Source organism: Micropterus dolomieu, linkage group LG13 (assembly GCF_021292245.1).
Source record: "Micropterus dolomieu isolate WLL.071019.BEF.003 ecotype Adirondacks linkage group LG13, ASM2129224v1, whole genome shotgun sequence".
NCBI lineage: Eukaryota > Metazoa > Chordata > Actinopteri > Centrarchiformes > Centrarchidae > Micropterus > Micropterus dolomieu.
In genome coordinates, this window is record NC_060162.1 from 8,946,021 (window position 1) to 8,958,273 (window position 12,253).

General features: G+C 39.8%; 1 protein-coding gene across 1 annotated transcript in view; it reads right to left on the minus strand.

Annotated features, from left to right (window-relative positions):
• ntng2b (netrin g2b) overlaps positions 1-12,253 on the minus strand; it is a 75,269-nt gene that overhangs the window by 6,801 nt on the left and 56,215 nt on the right. The window contains exons 13-24 of the mRNA XM_046066499.1: positions 11,002-11,112; positions 10,798-10,893; positions 10,517-10,612; positions 10,210-10,305; positions 9,899-9,994; positions 9,341-9,436; positions 9,064-9,159; positions 8,787-8,882; positions 8,513-8,608; positions 8,211-8,330; positions 4,321-4,488; positions 761-895 (exon numbers count right to left, since the gene is read on the minus strand). Of these exons, the coding sequence (XP_045922455.1) occupies positions 761-895; positions 4,321-4,488; positions 8,211-8,330; positions 8,513-8,608; positions 8,787-8,882; positions 9,064-9,159; positions 9,341-9,436; positions 9,899-9,994; positions 10,210-10,305; positions 10,517-10,612; positions 10,798-10,893; positions 11,002-11,112 (1,302 nt within the window). The remainder of the gene's footprint in view (positions 1-760; positions 896-4,320; positions 4,489-8,210; positions 8,331-8,512; positions 8,609-8,786; positions 8,883-9,063; positions 9,160-9,340; positions 9,437-9,898; positions 9,995-10,209; positions 10,306-10,516; positions 10,613-10,797; positions 10,894-11,001; positions 11,113-12,253) is intronic.

Here is a 12,253-nt window from a genome sequence, read left to right on the forward strand (position 1 = left end):
TATTTTTGTGCAGATTTTACCTTTTTATGCCTATGGTCTTAAACTTTTGATCAGCTGATGAACAGCCTGTTTGAGTTTAAATGCAGTTTTCAATAAATTGCCTACTCTCTATTTTTTGTCTCTTGCTCCTGTTTCTTCTTTTGGCATTTTGAAGCAGTACTTACAACCCGGTTATGATCCACCAGCACGAAATGCGAGTACTTGCAATGTTTCCCCCGGTCTTAAGATTTTGTTCAAGAGTGTACTTGACCTAAAAATGTACTGAGACAAAACAGAAAGGATCACGTTTCCAGGTAATCAGTTGGCTCTGTTGCTTGTGAGCATTTGGAGTAGGGTGTAAAATCTAAAACACATGGACTACTATTTACTGTAATATGTCCCATATAGTAATACATAAACCCACAGTTAAAATGCTTGCATGCTTGTGGAGGTTTAATGTGTGTGTGTGTGTGTGTGTGTGTGTGTGTGTGTGTGTGTGTGTTGGTGGAGAGGGTCTATGTGAGACTGAGGCCCCTGACTAGATGGTAGATGGTAGAGGAAGGCGATTCCCTGTAATGGGGTTAAGGAGTGACAGGGTCATCAATTAAAGGAGCAGCTGAAGCTGCTAATGAGCTACATGATCTATTCCCATGGGAGTAAAGAAAACATCGGGAGATACACAAGCTAAGTGGCACAGTGCAGTCGCAGAGGTCCTGAAAGGCTACGACATTTGTTCCTGGATAGACGCAAACCCATCAAAAATCCGCATCATTATACTCACAGTAACAGCCTTGTTTCCAGTAGTATCCTGGCACACAGTCATCACACTTGGCCCCCGTGGCACCTTCTTTACACTGGCAGAAGCCCGTGCCATTACATCGGTCATGAACAGAACCCATCTGGTTGCAGTTACACTCTGGAAGAAGAGAGAAGTGGAGGAAAAAGATATGGAGTCATTTTAAAATTCCGACCTCTTGTAATTTTTTGAGATTTGACCCAGAGTTTAATAAAATTCAGTCAAAATGTGTCCATTTGTATTCAGGATGCTGCAGAGATTCAGACCTGAAATTTAGAATGTTTTCAGCCAGATTAATTTTTGTGTTTTGCCCACCATTTTCCTTCTTGGTGAAAATCCAGATGCAAAGGTTTAGTGTTTGTATGTTTTTTTATTATGTAAAACTCGTACATAATGTGTGAAGTAATGATGTCTATGACTAAAAACTGCTGTGATTTAAAGCACATTTTATTTGGCATGTTATAACTGCTGTTGGATCCCACAGGTCTCTCTTTTTTTCTCAAACAGTGCACAAGAGGTTAACGTTTTAGAACATTTTTTAGAACAAATTCACTGAAATTGTTTTCCTAAAATCAGCACCTATCACACAGCCTGGGAGGAGACTTCTGTGACTCCTCTCCCATCTAAACAGAAAAGTGAAATGACAGACGTCCTATGTTAGAAAGTACTATATATATCAGATGTTGTTTGGAAAACTAATCCCGTCTAAAGAGGACTGCAAGTTCTTTTGATTGCAGAAGATCTGCTTTCAAAGGCAGGTAGAATAAGTGTAGGGAACATTGAGGTATTTTGAACAGCTAAGGGAGATGGAGAAGTGCTTTTTTTGTGCTGCATTACCACACAAACTAAAGTGCTGTCTGTCATATTTATTCTCAGAAACACCTTAAACTATCCCTTCCCACCAATCACAATAACATGCTGATGTGTACAAACATATTTTTGTTGTACTGAAATGCTAACTACTTACCGAGATTCATGTCAAATCAGACAGATGTACCTCTCTAGTGTTCACCTCTTTAACACAAGATGACATTGAATTTGTCTTTAGATTACTGAATTCATAACTTACTCTTACTTCTTAGGTACTTCTGCAAGTAATAATCTTTCTAAATACTTATATCTTATACTTTATCCATATCAGTGATAGTTGGTAGCAGATCAGATATGTTAAAAACAATAGCAGTGCTGCATATTTGCATTGCATTTGTCAGTCTGTTGATGATGAACCAACCAGATATTCTCTAATGATTTAATTTAAGCAGATAGCTTGTCCTTCACTTTAACCCAAGATCAAATTAACTCATTTATTATAAAATTTATTATAAAATATTCATAAAATTGAAACAAGCCAGGAGGCCCTGATTACACAATCACAGCAATGTGGTTGGTATCTGTGTGTTTGTGGGTGCATTAACACTGGGACTGAATTTGTGTGCAGAATGCTTAGCTGTGAAAAATGTGTGTGCAAATGCATTAGTGTTTGGGAGGGCATAGTTTCTTGCTCTAGAGACGCTGGTGTGAACTGATTTCTGTTGCCATGCTCGGTGTGCCAGTATGTTGGCAGATGAGCTAATGGGGCCTTATTTGTGCTGACTCCAAGGCCTGGCCCTGTGTGCCCCCCCAGCCGCGGCGAGTTTACCCTCCAACCCCCTGCAGTCCACCTACAGATGGATCCAAATCAACACCAGATTTTAGCTCCACAGCTATGCAAGCAGAGTGACCTCTTACTAGGGCATGCCCTTAATACGACTGGGTTTAAAAAGAGTAAATACTCTGTGAAAGCATACAAACAGTGTTTATGACTGTCCATAAAGATGTAAAAGTATTTATCTATAGTACAGTCAAATATTTTGGCTCCGTACTTGATTTAAAATGAGGTTCAATAGTTGACTTTCAGCTTCAAGGGTGCTCGAGGGTGTTTGCATCAGTATTAGTATTGAACAGTGTTAGACTTCCTAACCTTTTTATTACTAGTGCAGGCAGTGCAGTAGGGCAGCGAGCCTAAACAGTCAAAATGACAGTTGTCTGAGCATATCGTTGCACTTGCTTAAGACCAGACTTAATGCAAAAAGTTCAAGATAGCAGCAGTGCAGGCCTGGAAGAGCATCTGTAGCGAAAGTACTTGCTGATGTCCACGGGTCATAAATTTCAGCCAGTTGCTGACTGCAAAGGATTTGCAACCAAATATTACATTTTATGACTTTATTTGAGTCCAGTGCGTTCTCATCTCAGTGCGTCATTACCGACGCTTTCAGACAGCGTGACAAAGCGTAATTATTATACACTAAAGGTACCCTTCAGCGTCCGTATGAAACACCACCGTTTGCTACATCGCAGAAACACAAAGTAGGCTAACCCTACCTGCTAGACCTACAGCTGTAGGGTTAGCCGGTTTACATACATAAAGTCATAGACTTTCTGATGGTACTGGTAAGGGTAGGGGCCTTCGGGGGACTGTCAACACCTTTAACATGAACGTAGCTAGGTAGCTAGCTGGATAGCCAAATAACTACGCTACACTTTTTCTGAAAGTGTCGGTATTGGACACTCTGAGATGAGAACAGGCTCAGTCTGCATTAATTGATGTTTTTGTTAAAGTGGGGCATTGCAACAAGCTGGAAACAAAGTTGAAAGTGAAAGTTTTAGCAGATAGTTTGCCATTTACAAATCTAGCAGTTGTGGGAAAACTTTAGTGTTCATTTGGAGTTGTGTTTCTTGACACCTAGCAAAATTAAGTCCTAATTTTAGCTCTAGTTTGGTCTCCAGGAACTCCTGAGGAACTCCTCTCTGGCTTTAAATGTTCCACAACCTTCATCCGCTAGTTGCTTACTTTGTCTGTTTGGTGCTACACAGGTATTGTACAATGGGTTTTTAGAGCGAGAACAGCTACCTGCGGTGTTTGGAAACTATACTCATGAGAGTGAATCAAAACAGAGGAAAATAGTAATAATAGGCGGTAAAACGAAAACATTGTGAGGAAAGGCGCTGAAACATTCCTGAGAGCTGAGGTGAACTGCATAGTGAGATAAATTATCTTTGGGTTCATCACTACGAGGGACACCTTCCACATTACACATAGTAATCTGGCTCGTTGTTAAAATAAAATAAAGATTTATTGCAGCTTTAAAGTGATTTCTGTTAAAATAGTGGAACGATATACAAAAAGGGCTACAATTTCTTCACTCAATGTGACTCTTCAATCTCAGTTCCTTTTCAAATCCTAGTAGAGAGCCAACACAACAAAATGTGTTTCATAAAAGTGTCAGGAAAGCAGCTGTATGTTTTTTTTTTGTTGTTTTTTTTTAACTTAGGCATCTATTTAAAATTTCACTACTAAGCTACCTTGATGTAGTGAACTTTGCTTGAAAAAAAACAACTTCTGAGTAATTGCTTGAATTTTAAAAGAAGTAACAATAGCATCTCCGTGTCTGCCTTGTCTGTCAATCACACACAGCACACACACACACACACACACACACACACACACACACCCTGCGCACATGGCCTCCATCCACTCTCTCTCCCCATCCACCCTGCAGACTGACCGATGCAGACGCTCTCATCATCCAGTTCGGCAGAGGCGTTGCGGAAGTATCCCAGTCTGCAGTGTTGGCAGTTCTGGCCCCTGGTGTTGTGCTTGCAGCTGACGCATGTGACGATGTTCAGGTAGTCGATGTAGCTGCAGCGGTTGGAGTGGCCATAGCACTCACAGTCTAAAAGAAAAGAGCCATTTTTAAGTTTCTTTTATTAGAGGAGTATTGTTGAAGTCAACACTTGAAACATGGGGTGAATTTTTTTAAGCATTCTCATAGGATTCTTCTGTGACAATAGGAAATGATAAATGACTTGCACTAACAGATGGGTCTAAAGGTTTCAGTGAAGAAATGAATGACTGAGTGTGTTTTATGACTTGCCTTTCTGACTCTATATTGGTTAAATAAAGACAAACCACTCCCTCTCCATGCCTACACTCACAGGTTTGCTGAGTCTGCTTCACTGGGATTCACTGATTACTGAAGGGTATTCCACTATCCTGTGTGTGTGTGTGTGTGTGTGTGTGTGTGTGTGTATGTGTGTACATGGCTGCTTGTGTATGTGCAGGCGTGCGAGTACAGGCACGTTAATTGTTTCTGGGAATTTAATTGTATTGCCATATGAGTAAATTGTAAGCTGCAGAATCATAACCAAGGGAGTTTGAGGTGAGTGATACAGTACCTGACACACCTATGAAATCAGTCTGACCCTGCTTAGCCTGGAAGAAAACCTCCGCTGCCTCTCCTCTCTTTTGTCTGTTTGTTCATTTCCACAGCCTTAAAATCTCTTTCATAAAGCGCTGCACAATCGGAGCTCTTGATTAAATTTTCTCTTTGTAATTCATGAATTATCTGAGAGGATTTGATTGTAGGTTTTAGTCTACATGCTTGTCCGCTTGAAAAATTAAGACCTCTTCCAGATTTCAAACCCTAAAACCTAAGCTAAGAAAAAATAAAATTCTGTGCGGGAATGGTGTAAGACCTTTGTATAATTTTCCCACAGAGAGCGAAATGAAAGCCTGATATCATTTACCGTAGGACCTGCATTGTGCAGAGGGGTGCAGCGAGAGGTGGAGGGGGTTTGCTCTACATTCTCGCTACAATTATTTTGGCTGGGGCTGGTACCTAATTAAGGTTTTATTAAGCTTTAGAAGTTGGCTGCAGTAGTGTGCTGCAAGGCATCACTGTCCTCTAAAGAGGCATTTACCAGGCATGTTTATGCAAATACACATTTAAATGCACATTAAAAAGTCGGAGTTTAGCTGTTTAATCAGCCATCACATTATTATTTTATTATTGTTTGGTTGATGATGCCAGCTGAAATATTAATGAGCTGGTTTAAAGGAAGCCAGCGAGAGGAGCACCGTAAAGTGCCTCTCTCAGCACTGAGGGAACCATGCTAGCAGTGGGGGAAGAACTGCCTAATTAAATATAGATGGCCAATTACTCCACAGACTAGAGAGGCAATGGGACATTGTTCCACAAATTAACATTACGTGTCAAGATGTTGCTTTATTGGTGTTTATCAATTGTGAATTGTTAACGGAGAAAGACAGTTAAATTGAGAGAAAGAAACAGAGCTGCCTGCATCAAAGAGTCTGCGAGGTTGAAAGAATAATGGTATATTTTGCGATCAGTAAACAGGATGTCAATGTAGGCAACTGTTTGATGGTTTAATATGAATGAATATGAAGTCCAAACACTTACCTTGATCATGCACATAAAGCAAACACAACCAACAGGGAGTCACAGATGCATAGGGAAAAAATGAGCAAAATGAAAAACATGCTATGAAAGGAATTTCTCCACAGGTTTTCAACTTGAAGCACAGCATCCAAATGATAGAAAGAGTCTAAATCCAGTGATCTGAACCAAGGAATCCAGAGGATTTAACAAAGCCTGCGTCTCTTGTCTGTATCTTCAGACCACGTGCTGCTGGTGTTGGTCTCTTACCTTTGAAATCATCATATATGATCCCAAACAACTGTCTGGCCTGGGGCTCTCCTGAGATCAAGAGTTTCAGAAGCCCTTGAGGGATGAAGGAATCCTTTATTTAAGACTTGTCTCCACATCATTCACTATGCTACAGTCGTCTATAGCACTTTACCTTCACAGCAGGAGCAGGTATAACCTATAGGTTACTATCAGTACTACAGAGAGGTTGTGTGGATTAGGTGGATGGGATTCCCACTAGATACTACCTTTGAAGAAGGGGGTTGCTTTGTTTTATAAAGCTGACATAAGCTTCACCTAATACAGCGTTTCTTAATTGATTAGACAGAACCCAAAAAGCATCCTCAAGATTATATGAGTCTGTACGCAAGGAATAATTGTTGTGCTGCATCTGACTCAGAGTTTCCAAGTCAAGTCTGATTTGACAGCTTAAGATATGACTATTTGTAACACCTGTGGTCGACTGGAAACTAGTGTGGCTTGTTTTTAAAACAAATCATAGGTTTTAAGATTGATACATGAAATCATTTTCAAAATAGTCCCAGACCTTGAAAACAAGGTCCATTGTGGTGAGATAGCCATAGCAGTAGCTGTTCTTCAGCCTTTGGTTGAGAAATACGATCATTTGTGGTGGATATGGGTTTTATCACCAACTGATGTTTCCAGGGTGAAGAATGAACTCTCATTCTCAATTTTGAAAAAATGAAAACTACACTGCCATGACAACTGGGCAAACTTCATATGCTTAAGAACATTGCGTAATACATTTGAAAACTCCCGAACTGCTACTAATTGACCTCGTGGTGAAATTCTTGCCATATCCAAAGAGTTTTTAAAAATTCAAATTGAAAACTTTTGTGGGAGATGTGGCAGGGTTTGTCTTAAAGATACATAGATACATAGGATTCAAGCTTTAGACTAACTCTAGACTTAAAAAAAGCATATAGACCTATCAATAAACTTTTGCAGCTTAAGGTGAGTAAGGGGAATAAAAAAAATGTCAGTTTGAAGATTAAACCAAGAAAATTATGACTCAACTGTGGGCTCAATTGATTCTAATCGCCACATTTAAAAGAGCTATAATTGCAATTCGGTGTCACTTACTAACCTTCTGTTGATAAATGTTGTGTCCCAATGTGCAACCAGTTAGGAATCACTGTGCTATTTAACTCTCTTCTTCAAATGTTACCTTTCCTTTTCTCTCTTTCTTTCTCTTTTCCGTCTTCATCCTCTTTCTCATGAGTGTGTTTTGGGGTCTCATGACTCCCTCTTTCCCTCTCAGGTTTTTCAATGACTTGGTGTACTACAATGGAACAACAACTCGCAAATCAATTTATATTGACGTAGCATAGATTATCTCATGCTGTTATACCAAATGACGACTACCGAAAAGACAACAACATCCAATGATTTGTGACAAAACGTTGCTAATTTAAATGCTTTTCACATATATTCTAGAGTAATTGACTGAAGATAGAGGTATTATCCAAATGTCATAAAATGGAAAATGGCTTACCATCTATGATCAGTTTATCCGACAAGACTAGATGGTATTTAAAACTCACATTATTCTGAACACAGAAACAACAGTGTTATTTAAAAAGCATTTTCAATGTCAAATTCATCTTTCTTTTGTAGTCATCCCATTTTTTCAACTCCATTCTCTGGGCTGTTCTTTATTTCTTGCCCTACAGTGTGAGTCATTGTCTCAAATAAAAATATGGCGCTGCAGTTAGTACCAAATTAAGATTTAGCCTCATAGCGTATGTTGACTGACAGGCTATCACATAGTTAGAGACACATTTAGATACATTTGCTGCTTCTATTTTTTACTATGAGCTGCCTGGTGAGTTTATCTACTGCATATTTACTGCAACACAAGTAACCTACTGTATAAAGCTACTGTAAATCTACAAGGACACTGCCACAACTACATATAAAAGAGATACCTCTCTTTTCAGCTTTTCTTTCTTTATGCTTCTCCTCTTCCCTTTCCTCCCCGTGCACATATGAAGTTGTCGTTTTGTGCCCATGAGTCTCATGTCCTTGTCCCTCAGATGTGTGGGGGACTGAAACACCACAAGCAAGCAAAAATGTTGATACATTTCTACTGTTTCAAACTTTCAAGGGTCAATTTTTTGCTGTCAGTTTCCATGTTTAACTTGTGAAATTTTATCTTCTGTATATTTCCACTACTACATGTTATCTACAGTTAGCCACACCCTCTACTACAGAAGATTTAACCAGATACCTTGATGCTCCTCCTCCCTTTTCTGCCCGTGCTCAGATGAGGTTGTTGTTTTGTGCCCATGAGTCTCATGTCCTTGTCCCTCAGATGTGTGGGGGACTGAAACACCACAATCATCATCATCATCATGTCTTAAGCAAAGCCAGTTTCTAGTTTTCAAGGGCCAATATTGTGCTGTCAGTTGCCACGTTTAACTTGTGAAATTTTATCTACTGCATATTTCCACTACTACATGTTAACTACAGTTAGCCACAGCGTCCACTAAAGTACAAGATACCTTTATGCTCCTCCTCCCTTTTCTGTCCGTGCTCATATGAGGTTGTTGTTTTGTGCCCATGAGTCTCATGTCCTTGTCCCTCAGATGTGTGGGAGACTGAAACACCACAATCATCATCATCATCATGTCTTAAGCAAAGCTAGTTTCTAATTTTCAGGTGTGAATATTTTGCAGTCAGTTTCCATGTTTAACTTGTGAAATTCTATCTTCTGCATATTTCCACTACTACATGTTAACTACAGTTAGCCACAGCGTCCACTACAGTACAAGGAGATACCTTTATGCTCCTCCTCCCTTTTCTGTCCGTGCTCATATGAGGTTGTTGTTTTGTGCCCATGAGTCTCATGTCCTTGTCCCTCAGATGTGTGGGAGACTGAAACACCACAATCATCATCATCATCATGTCTTAAGCAAAGCTAGTTTCTAATTTTCAGGTGTGAATATTTTGCAGTCAGTTTCCATGTTTAACTTGTGAAATTCTATCTTCTGCATATTTCCACTACTACATGTTAACTACAGTTAGCCACAGCGTCCACTACAGTACAAGGAGATACCTTTATGCTCCTCCTCCCTTTTCTGTCCGTGCTCATATGAGGTTGTTGTTTTGTGCCCATGAGTCTCATGTCCTTGTCCCTCAGATGTGTGGGAGACTGAAACACCACAATCATCATCATCATCATGTCTTAAGCAAAGCTAGTTTCTAATTTTCAGGTGTGAATATTTTGCAGTCAGTTTCCATGTTTAACTTGTGAAATTCTATCTTCTGCATATTTCCACTACTACATGTTAACTACAGTTAGCCACAGCGTCCACTACAGTACAAGGAGATACCTTTATGCTCCTCCTCCCTTTTCTGTCCGTGCTCATATGAGGTTGTTGTTTTGTGCCCATGAGTCTCATGTCCTTGTCCCTCAGATGTGTGGGGGACTGAAACACCACAATCATCATCATCATCATGGCTTAAGCAAAGCCAGTTTCTAGTTTTCAGGTGTGAATATTTTGCAGTCAGTTTCCATGTTTAACTTGTGAAATTCTATCTTCTGCATATTTCCACTACTACATGTTAACTACAGTTAGCCACACCCTCTACTACAGAACATTTAACCAGATACCTTTATGCTCCTCCTCCCTTTTCTGCCCATGCTCAGATGAGGTTGTTGTTTTGTGCCCATGAGTCTCATGTCCTTGTCCCTCAGATGTGTGGGAGACTGAAACACCACAATCATCATCATCACGTCATAAGCAAAGCCAGCAAGCAAGCAAAAATGTTGATACATTTCTACTGTTTCAAACTTTCAAGGGCCAATGTTGTGCTGTCAGTTGCCACGTTTAACTTGTGAAATTTTATCTACTGCATATTTCCACTACTACATGTTAACTACAGTTAGCCACACCCTCTACTACAGAACATATAAGGAGCTACCTTTGTGCTCCTCCTCCCTTTTCTGTCCATGCTCATATGAAGTTGTCGTTTTGTGCCCATGAGTCTCATGTCCTTGTCCCTCAGATGTGTGGGAGACTGAAACACCACAATCATTATCATCACGTCATAAGCAAAGCCAGCAAGCAAGCAAAAATGTTGATACATTTCTGCTGTTTCAAACTTTCAAGGGCCAATGTTGTGCTGTCAGTTGCCACGTTTAACTTGTGAAATTTTATCTTCTGTATATTTCCACTTCTACATGTTAGCTACAGTTAGCCACAGCGTCCACTACAGTACAAGGAGATACCTTTATGCTCCTCCTCCCTTTTCTGTCCGTGCTCAGATGAGGTTGTTGTTTTGTGCCCATGAGTGTCATGAACGTGTCCCTCAGATGTGTGGGAGACTGAAACACCACAATCATCATCATCATCATGGCTTAAGCAAAGCTAGTTTCTAATTTTCAGGGGCGAATATTTTGCTGTCAGTTGCCATCTTTAACTTGTGAAATCTTATCCATTGCATATTTCCACTACTACATGTTAACTACAGTTAGCCACACCCTCTACTACAGTATATTTAAAGAGATACCTTTATGCTTCTCCTCCCTTTTCTGTCCGTGCTCAGATGAGGTTGTTGTTTTGTGCCCATGAGTGTCATGAACGTGTCCCTCAGTTGTGTGGGAAACTGAAACACCACAATCATCATTGACATAACAAACAAACATGTAGAAACATTTGATATGCTCCTTTTCTCATCAACCACTACTGCCACTACTACTTATAAAAGATATACCTTTCCTTTCAATTTTTCTTTCTTTATGCTCCTCCTCCCTTTCCTCCCCGTGTTCAGACGAGGTTTTATGCCCATGAGTCTCGTGTACGTGTCCCTCAAAATTCTGGGAGGCTGAAACACCACAAATTATCAGGAACATAACAAGCAAAAACATCTTATGGAATTCATTTTATGCTTTTTCCTCATCAACCTAAACAAAAATGTTATGATGGTAACATTAGTGCCAAACTAAGATTTAGCTTTATAGCTTCAGTTGACCGAACGTCTGTTATGTCACTGAAGAGACAAATTTAAGTACATTTCTGCTTTTTTTTGTTTTTAGGAGCCAATATTTTCACTATAAGCTGTTCAACTTGCGGTAAAAGATTAGCACTGGTAGTAAACATCTACAAAAACATGCAAGATATTGCAAAGACACCTTTCCTTTCAGCATTTCAGCTTTCTTTATGCTCCTTCTCCCTTTCTACATGTTAACTACAGTTAGCCAAAGCTTGTATTACAGTGCTGTACATAATAAGAAGATACCTTTATAGTCCCCCCTTTCATCCCCATGTTTAGATGAGGTTGTGGTTTTGTGGCCTTGAGTCTCATGACCGTGTCCCTCAGGCTTGTGGTGGACTGAAACCCCAGGATCGTCATTATCATAACAATCAAAATTTTGATAAATTCGAACTGTTTCAGTTTTCAGCGGCCAATATGTCTGAATATTAACTGACGGTGAATTGTTTATCTACTGCTTCTGTCCCTCATTACACGTTTACTACAATTAGCCACAGCCACCACTACAGTACAAGGAGATACCTTTATGCTCCTCCTCCCTTTTCTGTCCGTGCTCAGATGAGGTTGTTGTTTTGTGGCCATGAGTCTCCTGTACGTGTCCCTCAGACTTGTGGGAGACTGAAACACCACAATCATCGTTGACATAAAAAGCAAAAATATGAGGTACATTCTATATGCGCTTTTGTCAGAAGCCGTAACAATAACGCTATGTCACAACTGTTAGTGTCAAACTAAGATTTAGGTCAGTAACTTAAATTGAATTACTATTATGCCACTGAAGAGACAATTTTATAGTAGATACTTGTTTCCCATTTTCAGCTTTCAAGGACCCATTTTTCACTGTAAGTTGCCAAGTTTAATGTAGAGTGAAAGTTTAGCGTATCTACTGAATTTCTCCACCATTACAGGGAAACTACACTTGCTACCACTACATACCAAAAAAATACCTTTTGTTTCGGCTTTATTCCCATCC